At 45.1% G+C, this 14,434-nt stretch overlaps 1 protein-coding gene across 1 annotated transcript in view; it reads right to left on the bottom strand.

The window, feature by feature from the left end:
- Window positions 1-1,214: 1,214 nt before the first annotated feature.
- MB21D2 (Mab-21 domain containing 2) overlaps window positions 1,215-14,434 on the bottom strand; it is a 59,602-nt gene continuing 46,382 nt past the window's right edge. Inside the window, exon 3 of the mRNA XM_041468008.1 lies at window positions 1,215-4,878. Coding sequence (XP_041323942.1) covers window positions 3,614-4,878 — 1,265 coding nt within the window. The 3' untranslated portion in view covers window positions 1,215-3,613. The remainder of the gene's footprint in view (window positions 4,879-14,434) is intronic.

The raw sequence follows: 14,434 nt of genomic DNA on the forward strand, positions 1-14,434 counted from the left end.
AGCTCTTGGTCTCTTGTTCCCTTCTGCCTTCAAACGAGTTCTCCCAACATACCACAGAGAGTAACTCCCATTAGCTGCTGGTTCTGTCACCTTGCAGCAGTCCAGATGTCCCTCTGAAGAAGTGACAGCTTTTTCAGCATCTCCCAGAACTTACAACAACTGGAAGCAGTCAAATTAGCTGCTTCTCCCACTGTCCTACTGGAGAGAAACCCTGTGGAAAGAGCAAAGGACCAAGAATAGGGCCAGAGCCAAGATGTCCAAGGAGGATCACACTGGGAGGTGGAAGTGGAGCCTCTGAAGGGCACTTTTCTTTCCTCCCCACCATTCTGATGCCACTAAGCCAGACCCTCTTGGCGGGGACTCCCTCCGTTTTAACCCTGTAGGAGTCAGTAACCCACATTCCCACAAAGGATCCATCCTACATGTCGCCAGCCCCTTACAAACTGTCCCAGTCCTTTTCAACATCACTCAGGACAGGGAGAAGTCAGCAGAAAGGTGGCTAATGGGCAAAAGGAAAAGAAAAAAGAAATCTTATCTGCCATAGCAGTGGGTGCAGAACTAGAGCTCCCATGGAGACACTGGCTCACAGCACTGACTTGTCTTCTCTTGACATCAGCAGGGAAGATGCCTACATTGCTAGTTTAAAGCAAATTCCCTCTTATTTCAGTGTCTGTCAGGTTGGCCAAGTCTCTAACCCCATGGGGCTAAGTGCTCTAAAATGCTTGTGTGAATGAGTTTCAAGAACTCCCTAATAGGAAAAGCACCATGGTTTCCTTGAAACTTGCAGAGAGAAGTCAAGAGTAAAAGGTCATTGGTATCTAAACCCACTGACTACTTTGAAATCCCACACAGAGACTTCTGCACTTCACAAATTTGTGCCAGCATATACTCAAAGGCAAGAGGGAACAATAGAAAAGGAAGAAAATAGTCTTTTGTATTCTCTAATATACAAAACACTTGTCACCTCTGGGCTGGCAGCTTGCTTCATTAAGTTAACTATAGTATGTGGAGAGGAGCAAATACTAGACAGATACAAACCTACTGCAGATTATGATTCTGTCTCCTGGGAAGACAGATGTTCCAGGTAGAGGATATAACATTCTCACAAACCTACCTGGAAAACTGCTTTTCAGTCCAGTAAAATGTCAAGTCTCCACTCCCCCTCAAAACCAAAGAACAACCCAACAGACAGAATGCAGGAAGAACAAGGTGGATACTTTTCAAAATGTTTTTTTTAATTAAAACCAAAAAAAGGAGCACACACCAGAGCTTGACATGGGCTAGTCAAACCGCTGGTCACCAGGACATTGAACTGGCATGAGGAAGGCTGTGTTTCTGCATATCTCAGGAGCACTGGCACAGACAATGGGTCTCCTGGGAGAGTACTCTGCCTGCCAGGCTACTGCTGCTTTGTGCTGAGCAGATTTCTCACGTAGTGATGGGAAACTTCATCCTGCAGCCCAAACTCTTCTCTCAACAAACAGAAGTCCCAGAGACTGGGGAAGAAACCATTTCAACAAATCTGCATTTTCCACGCACTTCTGGAGAGGATTCCCCGTTGTTTCTCCTGCCTCCCCCAGGCAGGTTTCACAGCTTTATATGGAAACTCATCTTTGGCAATAGCCACATGGGTAGGACCCGGCTCTGCTTCTGCTGAAGCCAGTCCATGTCCTTCCCCAGACCAAACTGCAGCTGCACAGGGCTCCTATCAAGAGCCAATTGTGCTTTAAGGTTAAATCCTCGTCCACTCCATCAGGCCAGCAACTTCTGAGAGCTTCTTGTAAGTGTGTACCAGTAAATTCAGGTAAATGTGAACATCTTGGCTATAGCAATGGGGCGAAGTTTTTAATTATGCCCAAGAGATGGAGGAGCTGAAGTTTTAAGACATGATTTGGGCACCAGATCAGGTACTGAAACCTCCCTGCCATCTAATAAAGCAGTTGCCAAAGCTGTTGGTGTGCTGCTCCACCAGCCTGGTTTCTTTACCACAAAGGCTGGACTGAAAAAGTGACACATTTTTCATACACAATTTTTGTCAGTTAGAATTTACTAGATATGCACCTCATTTGTCTGTCAAATATTTAAAAAATACTTCAACCTGCTCTAATAATCACATTTTAACACATGCATCAAGTTTGGATCAGAACAGCATCTCTGGGATAATCAGTAAGCCCAAATTGCTGCTTTAAGGCCTAAATATCAGTCACTGGCCAGCCAGCCACAATAAGTCACTCTATCCTTGAACTCTTGGAATTATTTTTGGCTCAGACTAACCCTTGTTACTATACATCTTACCCTACACACAGAAGAAAAGTGTATGTGTTTTTCAAGGCTACTGTTGCACCACAAGTTTACATACAAACACAACTTTTGCAAACATGAGACCAGAGTAAGATCTCCCATGTCCCAGGGTGAGTCAGAAAGTTCTCAGGAGTCCAGGGAATGGTAACTGCCAGAAAGGATCAGGCCTAATACATGCATTAGAGAAGCAAGGTAGCTCCTTTGCTGGAGGTCTGGCTGATTCACTTTGCACATACCACTGCTTTAGCATTACATCCTTATCTAATGGTAAACCTGTTTCAACAACATGCAATACATATTAATGCAATATGCACTGCAACACACAATACGCATCCAAAGAAATATGCCAATGCAAAACTCTGACTGCTCACACATAGCCGGGCTAACAAGGAAGTCTTTTACAAAAGACAATCAAGAAATCACCTGAAACCATGAGACCAGAGGGGTCTCAAGCAATCAGCAATATTGAGACCTAATAACAGATGCTAATTCATGAAAGAAACACAAACAGTGGGACTGAGGTAATGGCAGAGATTTCATTAGTGCAATTACATTTAAAATGGTATGTTCTTTAATAGAATTTAAATAAGGCTTTGAATAATTACGCACACTAAAACTAACATTCCATAACCTTATTCCGCATGGAAAAGCAGCAGAAACAACCCTCTGGACTGTACAAGGTCCAATTAATGAACAATTACATTCAAAAAGTAGATCAAAACAGAAACAACTCTTTCCCCAAAAAGCTGCATCATCATCTTTAAAGTCAGCTTTCTCCCCTGTATCAGAAATGTGAAGAACAGATGAACTGGGCTTCAGCCCAGTGGATTTGGCCTCGTCAGATTACCAGTAGTGCTTTCCAACCCAGCCTCTCCTCATTTCTTTAGAGTGATGGAAGCTCATGGAAAAAGAAGTAAATTTCTGAAGCAATGGAAGGTGAGTTGTCTCTTTCTCCCGGCCCAACAATGTACATAAATTATGGAAGCTTGGAAAAAACCCCTACGTTACACTGTGGCTTGTGTTTACGATGCATGTCCTCCTTTAGAAACTACTCACAGACAATGGGGCAGGGGGGTGGAAAAAAAAAAAAAGCAGCATATGAAATAGTAATATAATGTTCTAAAATCTGCACTGTCCTGCAGAAACAGGATTTATAATTTGTTCAGATTGTTCTCAGTAGATCCAATCTATGCTGGATATGTAAAAACCAAGAGGCTAAGTCATCAAGGAAAACCAAATTAAAAAAACCTGCGCGCCGCAAGAGTTTTAAAAACCAAAACAAATAAAAATCCCAAGAAACACTGATGAACACTCAGAAAAATTTATCATCAATTCTGAAGTGGGGCCTTGTGACATCATCCGGATTAATGAAGACAGAGATGGACTTTCCGGGGTTCTCAGTCACTAGCTGTTGCAACTTTTTGGCTAACCGGTCATCAGGCTGGTTGGGGTCTCCTCCATCGGACTGCGGGGAGGGGATGCTGGTGGTGCTGCCCCGCCGCTGCAGCTCCAGGGTGAGCCTGTTGGCTGCCTTGACGTGTTCGATGGCAGTTCGGAGGTGCTCGGCAGGGTCGGAGCGCACCGAGGACAGCTTCCGCGCGTGGAGCATGACGGTGTCTTCGGAGAGGTGCTCCAGCATGTTGCACTGCGGGATGAAGTAGTTAGGGCACATCTTGTTGACCAAGCAGTGCTGGAGGTCATCAATGAGACCCAGGAGGAAATGGGCTGCGTAATCCTCCTGGGCCAGGTAGCTGGCTGGCAGCCTGTCACAAGCCCACAGCATCATGCTCCGCAGGTGATATGGACTAATGGCTTTGGGGCGGGACAGCAGTTTGATGATGATGGCTTTGCAGGCCTGGTAGGCTTGCATGAGGCTGCTGGAGATGCACTTTTTCAGCTGCACTTCACTCCTGGCAAATGACAGCCTCCATTCATTGTCCTTCTTCCCCTTGTAGGAACATGCAGGCACTAAGTAAAACCCACTTATGACTTCCTCCTCCGTGATCTTCCCATCCCAGAAGTGGTTCTCCATCAGCCAGCTCTGTGCCACAGCTGGCCAGCCTTTGAAGGACACCACAGGGACAATGTCATACAGCATGCGGCTGCTGCCCACTCCCAAAATAATGGATATGATAGTCCCATTCTTTTCTACCTTCTCCACCTTTGGCATCCCTCGTTGGGGCTTTTTCTGGATCTCAGAGAGCACGATGCTAATGGACTCATAGAACCAGTCCGCAACTTTTGTTGGGGAGAAGAAGTAATTGGTAGCTCCATTGATATGGTCCACGATGGTGCAGCAGTCCTTCCATTTGCTGATGGTTCCTTCGTCGAACAGGCGCAGGCTCAGCCAGGAGTGGCACAGGGCCGAGTGGCGCATGTCCAGCGTCACCGGCTGGTTGCGGTCGTGCAGCTTCAGCGCGGGCACCAGCAGGGTGAAGTCCATGTCGTAGTCTGTGCCCCGGGCATAAACATTCAGCTCATCGAGGTCAATGTCCACCACGCCTTCCCGCACGCCGCCTGACAGCAGCAGGTACTCGTTGGCTACAGGCAGCTTCTGGTCGAGTTTCTGAACCATGCCTGAAAAAGAGAGAAAGAAAGTCCTTTCAAAGAAGGCAAACAGATCCAGGATCTAACCAGGATTAAAACCCATTTCATGCCCAGCAGGAAAAAAAAGCAACCAGAGGTATCTATAACTTTTGGTGCAGCAAAAATATACATCAGGCCCATCACTCAGACAATCTTTGGTCTCACCTGCCTCAGGGCAGCGCCTTCCCTGCATTCCTGGGAATGTGTGAAGTCCATCCTAAACATCACATTTCAAGCAATGAAAAAAGCAGCAGCCTCTGGTGAAACACAGCAAAGCTACTTCCAGATCTAGATGTAACTGTGTAAACACCTTCTAAACCAGTTTTTCACCGTATTGACATTAATTTCCAGAGTATCCAAATGTTTCACCAACACTCCATAGAGAAAAGAGAATATTAATTGACTCGCTGTTCTTATTTTCTCTCTGCTGTAGAAAAAAGCTGGACCAGCATCAGGGAGTTGGTTTGTTCATGAGTGAATGAATAGCTACAAATGTTAGTTCAAGCAGGTCTGATTTTACAATCTGCTTTACATTTACTGATGAACAAGGCAACATGAACAAAAGAAACGCATCCTTCTCTTATGGGCAAATGGAGCAGGTTAAATGATCAGGCAATTAGAGAAGCCAGCTCTGAAATTGGCTCTTCAAGCTGCAATGACATAAAATATCTGATCAGCTCCTCAGAACACAGACATGAAGACAGATTTTTACTTTCAGCACCAAAACCAGACACGACATTCACCCTGCAGTGCCCATACCAGTTGTACAAAGCCAGCTTTTCACCGGGAATTCTATAAATACACCCCACTATACTGCATCCATAGAACATGAACAGCAGACTGAGACTCTACACAGAAGCTGAGATATTAGCACCTCATTCACTGTTCAAATTAGGCTTAAAATTGAGCTCTGCACTTCAACTGCTCTGCGGTCTGCTCCTGCTTTCTGGGCTGATTCACTGCTGGTGTTCCTCTTGTGGTTAAATGCTTTTGGTTGCTTCCCAGCCTCAATTCAGCTGCCACACCTCAGCCATGAGGGAACAAAAGCCAGTGGCTCTGAATGGAGATACTAATGCAGTTATAAGCACTGCAAAAGGGATAGATTTTATTCCTTACAAGTACAAATGCACTAGTTTCTGTTGGCATGCATTTCCAACTCCAGCTTTTGAAAGGCAATATGGTTTGTTTACATCAAGAATGGTCAAATGGACAACTTCCATTAAAAGGAAGGCAGTCATAGAGAGACAGCAGTGGGAAAAACTAGCTGGAGGCATAACAGAGTGAGCCAGAAAGCTGCCAGTCACTCTGTCAGCCCAGAAATCACAGGCAGACACATCAAGAATGTGAAACACAAATGACAGCACTACAGTCTGAGCACCCATCCTGTCATAGTCCCAGTGACTGCAGAGCCTTTCCTGAGGTAATGCATCCCTGTAGGATCAAAGACACGGCCTGCACTGAGTGGCACTGCAGTGCTTTCAGGGACACTCACCTGTTCTTCCCTGCATGCTAGGACAGCAACAAGGAAACTCTACCTGCATGCATATAGGTAAGACATGACCAGAGCAAAACCTAAAGCTCTGTGGACAATGATTCCTTGGAAAAGCCAAGGATATTGAAGGAAGAGGCCTCTGTGTGAAGCAGAATGCATCTTGGGGAAATATTCAGTGTACCTGAAAGCTCCCATGTGAAATTCCTTGTTAAACACACTTTACCTGTTTCGTTCCTTCCAAGAGCACTGGACCCAGTCCATTTTGCTGCACTGAGCTGGGATGATTTTCCTGCCAGGCAGGCAAGGACATAAACCTTTCCATTTCATGCAGCTCCAGGGGCTGCAATAGAAGGAAATAGCTCTAAAGGAGTGCTAAGAAATTCTTCCTGCTAAATCCTGAGCTAATCCCATTCTGCGATCTTGCCACACGCTGCCCTGTTCATCCTCAAAGGGTAATAACTAAGAAAAGCTTCTGTCAACCTCAAAAGCATTTTCTGAGGCTTAGACACACAGTGAGCTGTTCCCCTGATCTGTGGAGCGGCAAAGTCTTGCACAGGCTTCTCTATCCCAGAGGCCAAATAAGTAGCAGTCACTTTTTTGCTGTACCCAGAAGGGGTTTTCTAATGGATACCTCATTTGATGTGACTTCTTCAGACACCACTGACACACTGCCTCTGAATCCTGTCCTTGAACCAGTGCAAGCTAGTGCTTTACTCCTCTCTTCGAAGTTGAGTCCAATACCCACAACGTACAGTCTGGATCAATCACATCATGGGGACAGAGAGCAATTTTTTTTCCCCCTGAAGATTAAAGTACTACTGGCCCTTACTGTGAGGAAGCACAGCTATTCATGATATGAAGGGTTTGGATGGCCCATCCTGCCTCTACACTCACCCAAAGTTTTCCACTCAGGACAGTGTTCTGCAGCATCTGCCATGCAGTTCTGCAGATATTCCTGAGACAGGCAGACAAAATGCAATTATCCTACAGAAGAAAATGTTCAAACCTATAGGACTCAATAAAGGATGCATTTTTCTAAATATTTTTAAACTTAAAGGATGAAAAATGCTCTGCAGTGGGCCCTTTGCACCAAAACTTCTATCCCAGAGCCTTCAACTGAAAAAGAAAATCAGATTTTTCCGAAGAGATTTCCCACTACCAAATCTGCTGTTGGATGAGTTGCTCTCCTTGGCCTGGAGAGATCCTTTGTCCTTACATGTGAGCAATAGAGTTGATAGTCTAACCCAATCCAACCAGCAGCAAGTGGGACTCAAGCCCTGCCTTCTGTACACCGAGTCACTTGATCTTCCCTCTCCAGAACTCTAGACCTACCAGCAGAAGAGAAATATGGAAAAATAGTAAGGAAATGGTTACAGGAAATGATCTAATATATCACCAATATCTCTCTACCTGGCTGGCTGCAGTTTAAATTCAAACTCTTGAGGTCTGCTTGGTACAGAATTTCCCCTTCAAGTCTTGAACCAGCAGCTCTGCCACAGAACAAGAGAAGGAAATTTTGCTAAATGATCACAGCAGCATTGCTGATCCAACTGAAGTGGTGGAGCAGGGAGTTGAGATAAGGTCCCCTTGAGGAAAGTATATTTAGAATAGGCATAGAGTTTTCTATAAATAGTTGAGCTGGCCAACTCAACTATTGAGCTGAGCCTCAGGTTACCTAAGGCTTTAGGGGTTTTGCAATGTCTTCAAACTGCTCCCCTTGCTCACACATCTATTTGGCACACACCACCCTGTCACAAAGCTCTCACCCCAAGCTTCTGCAGCCCATGAATGTACAACAGAAGTAGGCACTCCAGTTCAGCAAACGTGTAAGTGCAAATACAACAAAAAATACCAAGACTGGTACTCAACCCAAGCAGTTAATAGCATCAGTGGGCAGTTTGAGCTGTGTTCTTTTCATCTCAGTCCCAGGACCACCTGGGAGTGGGAGGCAATAGGGGTTACAGAAACACTAATGGAATTTATAGAAGACCTGTGGAGTTGTCTGTAAAGACAAAACCAGAATTTGTAGGGTCAAACATACAAAACAAATTTTAGCTGAAGGACCAGCTCTCATGGTATCAAAGTAGGTTCACTGATACATAAGAAGCCTCTTGCTGCTACCAATAATTTTCAGCAGTACCTTGTGTGACACTGAAATGGTTGTTTGGCAAAGCTAAGTGGGAGACTGCTGTACAGTTACCAACTATTTCTTTCTAAAGCACCTTAAAGGAGTTCTGTTTTTCTAGATATGTAACTAATTTAAGATCTTCCCAAGCTATTAAATTTGGCATTCTAACAGGTAAGTATGCAACCATGAGAGAGGCAAGGATTGTAAGAATCAGGAGCACCACCTGTAGGCCAGGCTTGCTGGTTGGTTTACTAAACATGAATTCAGAAACACAGGTGACCAAGTGAGTTCTACCAACAGAACACTGTTCCTTTGTTGTTTCTTCAGTGTCAGGAAAAAAAGGACTTATTTCTACTTCAAGCACTAAGATACAAAGAGAATGAAAACAGAGAAAAGAGATTTTACTTTATGTAACACCTACATTTGGGACACATCCTTGGATGAACTGTGACTCTGATGCAGATGACACAGAGATTATTCTTCCCATTAAAAACAAAAACAAAAAAAGGAATGCAAAGATGCTCTCCAACCATAACAGAATTTCAGATGAACAGATTTCATGACCATTGCAGTGTGTGCTGGGATCTACTGCTGTTTCATGACTAGCTTTGTGTAAATAAGGAGGAACACACAGATTGGTCTTTGAAGAAACTGATCACAAGAAAAACACAATGTAAAAACTATTTCTAACATATGCATTGCTTAATTTTGGGTTCCTTCTTGAAGTCTTTCTTCCTGACACTTTAGATGCGCAACCATTGCCACCAAAAGGAAACATGGCAAAGCAAGATGCTGTTCTGTTAGTCTAACTTGGTCTCATCACACTGAATGGGGTGATGTTCAGGGCAGTCACTGAATTCAGGGAGGCTGCTGCTGCATGGGAACTAGAGAGAGGTCAAAGGACCAGTGAGGGGCTCAGAAAGGTTCCACAGAGGAGAATCAGCAGCACCTTGCACACAAAAGAAGCCTATCACAGGAATTTTTCTGGGAGCCAAGCCAGACCCAGGCACTAAATGGTGTATCCCTGGCAGCCTGGGGAGAAGATATATAGAAGAGATCTTCCTTATATATGTGATCTGTTCTATAGGGAAAGCTAAGGACCACTCACTTATCCTACTGCCTCCCTCTTTTCTACTACTGCTTAATCCTTCCACAGGACCCAGCATGCATAGTCAAGGCTCTTGATTTTTCCTCACAGGTTCATCCTTTTTGATGCATAACCTAGAGAATGCCTTTTTCCTTCTATATGAAATCATTACCATCCTGTAAGTCCAAGACCTAAGGAAGTCTGACTTCCTGGATGATCAGATAGTGGCTGCTCAAAAGAAAGATTTCTGCAGAAGTCTCCCAGCTATGCCTGAGCAGTGTGTGTTGGATTTCAGAGGCTTCTTTAAGACAGGATGAGAGGCCGCTCTCATGCATCTGGACTGCGCAGATTCTTCTGTTTCCCTTGGTAATTGCAATTCTATTTATGAGCAGCACAAGTTTTTGTTACGCAGGAGAACTGGAAGAGTCAGCTCTTTAGGGGAGTCTTCAGTTACAAAGCACATTTTGAGAGGACTGTTGGCGGAAGCAGGCAGGGGGTGGGAGAAGAGTGGGGAGACTGAACCATGTGATACCAGTTTAGTCAAATATGGGATTTGAGCGAAGGAAGCTGCTCCTTGCAGACTGATACACCAGTGTCCTACTGATTCTGCTCCTTTTAGAAATCTTGTGACATGGTGACAGAACACACTGCAGGGAGACAGCACCCCCTTGTAAAAGAAATCAGCTTCTTTCTCCAAAGTCTTCTTTAAAAACAATCTTAAAAGTAGTGTCCCAGTTTTTTTCCATTTTTCATGTGTCCTGGTGGAAGCCACCCACCTCGCTGAAATCCTGTTTGGCAGTGGAAAGGGGTGTTTCATGGTGCAAGCAGGGAAAAAAAAAAAAAAAAAAAAAAAAGAAAAGCAAGAAAGAGCCCAGATTCAAAGGGTGAGCCTGTACAGTGAAGTGTGGTGCTGTCACAAACATCTAAACCCACTCTGGCACCAAAACCAGCAGCAGTGTTTCTGTAGTGATCTGCTTGGCTAAACCAGTCAGGGCTCACCAGAACAACAGAACCAGATTGCTCCCCGAGCTGGAACCATCATTTTCAGAGGGAGCCCCTGCATTGCTGTGCACCTCTACTCTGGGCAGGAAGAGTTTGAGAGTCAGTTCCAAACTGATGCTGGGTTTCCAGCATGCCAGTCTGCTTATTGAAAGAGTCTTATCTCCAGAGTCATATTAGCCAAACTAACAGGAGTGATGAAAGGTGAAAGCCTACATGGGATATGAAGTGCAAGTCAAAGAGGTGCTCTAGGGTCTGAAAAATGTGGGTGATGAGGTCTGAGAGCAGCTGACAAGCAGAACAGAAGGAACAGGGGACAGAGAGCAGAGCTACAAGAACAAGTTGCTGCTACACCCCAGTTAACACTGCACACTGTGTCCATACGGTGTCCATATTTTCAAACGTGCTAAGACATGAAATTCCCTTTGGAAATGGCACAAGATGCCATCTCTCCTGGAACTGCAATGCCAGATACAAAATATGCCAGGGGACAGATTGTTTTAACAGTTCCACCTTCTGGGACTGAGAGTGCACATTTGGCAAGGGCTACACAGGGTCTAGATGGGCCATTTCTGCTCACACCCCTACAGAGCGCTGCTAAATATTCGGCAAGATGTTACCCTGGGGAGACTCACCAGGATTCCTCTCTTGGATCTGATGACAAGGTAACAGCAGTGGGCACAAACCAGGTTGAGCATCTTGAGTGCAAACACGCAGCTTGCAGGAGAGGCTGTTCTGCCCTTGTTTCTCCTAGTTCCTTCCCTGTTATTGAGACCCTCACAAGAGCCCAAAAACCTCAGAGTGGTACATGACATGTCCACCTACTGTAGCATCCTGGCTCAGGCAACTGCTGCTGAGGGCTTTCAGAAGAGCATTAAGAGCAAGGAAAGCACAGCATAACAATTTTCCCTCTGCAATCTCCAAGCATTCTCTGGCTTTGCTATTTCCCAACCCAGAGGCAGTATTTGCAGCTTTGTCTTTAATAGCACTGACAGACTTATCTGCTTGGAATGTCTCTCATTGCTTTATAAATCAGTTATATTTTTGTTATAGTCAGTGCCTTGCAGCACCGTGTTTCACAAAACACATGTGTCAAAAGGACATCCTTTTGCTATCTTGCTAGGAAATGAAGAAAATCACCTAACCATGGCACCTCCCATGGATCACTGAAGATCTTACACAACTTCATCAGTCATCTTTCTTCCACATTGAAAAGGACAACTTATTTAAATTTTGTTTAGCTGCTGTCCTGATCTGCAATTGTGTGGGCCCTGGTATTACTACACTCAAGTAAAATGAGATGGTCAACACTGCATGACACATGAAAAGGTGACTTCTGGGTGAATGCCTTCACAGTCCTCTGGGCAATACCTCGGCAGCCTTGCTTGCTAAATTGGCCCCACTTCTTTGCAGGTTTGCTCAATGTAATGGAGTCCTCCTCCCCAAAATTTAATTTCACCTTCAGGATGTTCCCCTTGCAAAAGCCAGCACCAATCCCAGCACTTTACAAGGGGTGTTGCTGACACTGCAAAAGAACTGTGGAAGTAGGACAGGGTAAGGTTTTGGAGGCTGCACAGGGGAACAAAGTCCCCAGCCTCCCTCAAGCTCTCATCCCAATCTGAAGAGTCAGCACCAGGTGCCTCTCACAGAAAACACGTGGCAGCTCTCCACTGATGAGCAAAGCCATTCCCTTCCAGACCTGGGAACACATTCTCCTCTCACTCCAGTCAGCCACGGGAGCACAAGTACATATCGGGCACAACTTGACTCCAAGGTTGCAAAAGCACTTTGGGCTCCTCTGGGATGGTTTTGTGTTCTCAGTTACTGTCTGGGATCTTTTTCCCACCCTGAAAGGGCTAAGTTGCCATACCAATTTATGTTCTGGTACCAGTGGGCTGTGCACAGTGGAATGCCACCACAACCTCACATCCTCTAAATAACATAAGAGCCTCCACAGTAAATTCACTTTGAGATGTTCTACCAAGACTCCTGCTTACAGCTATCCAACACACCAGAAATTATCTTCCCAGCTGCTAAATTACCAGCTTGCTTTCTTTTCCTTTAGTAGTTGTTTTCTACAAAGATAAGTCACAGCTAAGACAAATCACAGCACCATTCCTTATGAACTGGGCCTGAGCTAACACTGCCCATCCTCAGGGCCTGCCTTTTCTGTAATAACAGCTCTACCTTGCTGCAGAGCAGCAGGAGATTTATCCTTGACTCAACAATTCTTCACTCAATCATCCAGAAAAGCTAAGCTTACATGTGAAGTACACATGGTGACTAAGAGCCATCAGGGAGTTGATGAATAACCACAACTGTAATTCATGTCCTTGATTTTCCCTTAAAATCCACCAAACTTGGCTCCTGGGGTCAATGACATGATCAGAATGGCATCTCTTTCAATTGCTTTCATTCTCTTAACCTACCAATAACGAAATCTACTTAGGTTTATACAATGGGACAGGTCAGAAAAAGAGGGAATGAAGGATGATTCCAGGAAACCAGCCAAGCACCAAAAGACTGCTGGAAATGCTGAGTTCTCTGAGTACAGAAGGAAAGCAGGTGTCTTCAGAAGCCTTTCTGAGGCATGTAGTAGAGAAAATTAACTGAACTGAATCTTCTCTCCAGCCCTTAGAATTCACTGGACTCCATCTGTACAGACCTGATCTGGCCCCTTTGACAAACCTGGTATCCAAACACTGGGAGAAGACAAGACAGACAGGCCAAATATGGCTGAGACAACCAATGCCAGAAGCACAAACTAATTTTTCTCTGTCCTGCATGTGAGCATGGATTGGACTAGCACAACGAGGCAGGGAATGCAGATCCTTGTCAGAAAGTGCTGAAATCAAAAAGGCTTAAACAATACATCTGTGACTGAGCTCATGAAGCTAAGAGCAAGCCTTCCTGCAGTATTAACCAACTCCCAACCCACCACTGAGAATATGGCCAAAGCCATGTGGAGCTGGATCAAGTGACCTATAGGAGAAGCTTTAGCCAAAGCCCCATGTGCAGCATCAGCTGTATGTACGCTGGTTGGCTTTGACATTCATGCAAAATTCCTCTTCATCCACATCACCAGAAGTTGATACAGGCCAAATTTCTTGTTAGCAGAAAACAGAGCAGCTCTCCTGAAGTGAACGGAAATGTCACAAGAGCACTTCTCCTTGCTTTCCATGGGAGAGAGGCAGAGGAAAACCTAAGCCCTCCAAGCTTGCCTATCCATGTCCCATTGCTCCTACCACCCTGCTACAGCTTCATCTTGTAGAGGTCATATTTGACAGCACACAAAAGCCAGAAGAAGTTTCTAACCAAAATCTCAGATTTTACAGCCATTTTTTTTGCAGCTGAGCACTGTCATCTGTCAAAGAGCACAGCAGGAAGCACTGTGTAGATTCAATCTCCATCAAGCACCAAGCCCACAGCCCCAGCAGCTGTCAAGGATCTCTTATCCCTGCAGCACAGGCAGTGGCCAGGAAGCATGGAACTGAATAATCAGAGTAAAAGAGAAAGGGAAGAGCAACCACTGCTACAGCAGGGTAGAACCTGGACCATCTGGAGAGAAGGCATGCAGCAAAATGCCACTGTCATTTTGGCAAGGACAGCAAAGGTGAAATGCAGTCACCTGAAGAAGGCAACTGTAAGAAGTCACATTGCCTGAAAGATCCAGGTATTGCAACCACCCTCCTTGCAGTGTAAGGTGTGGACTGGCTGGTGGGAAGGAGGAGCTGGTGGAGCTGGCAGTGCTCACTAGCCCATGCCCTGGAAGCATTTGCAGTGAGATGAGGGCTGTATTTTTGGAGCAATTCTCTATTACCAGGAGCAGGGCTTGAGATGC

Source organism: Pyrgilauda ruficollis, unplaced genomic scaffold (assembly GCF_017590135.1).
Source record: "Pyrgilauda ruficollis isolate IOZ18807 unplaced genomic scaffold, ASM1759013v1 scaffold21, whole genome shotgun sequence".
NCBI lineage: Eukaryota > Metazoa > Chordata > Aves > Passeriformes > Passeridae > Pyrgilauda > Pyrgilauda ruficollis.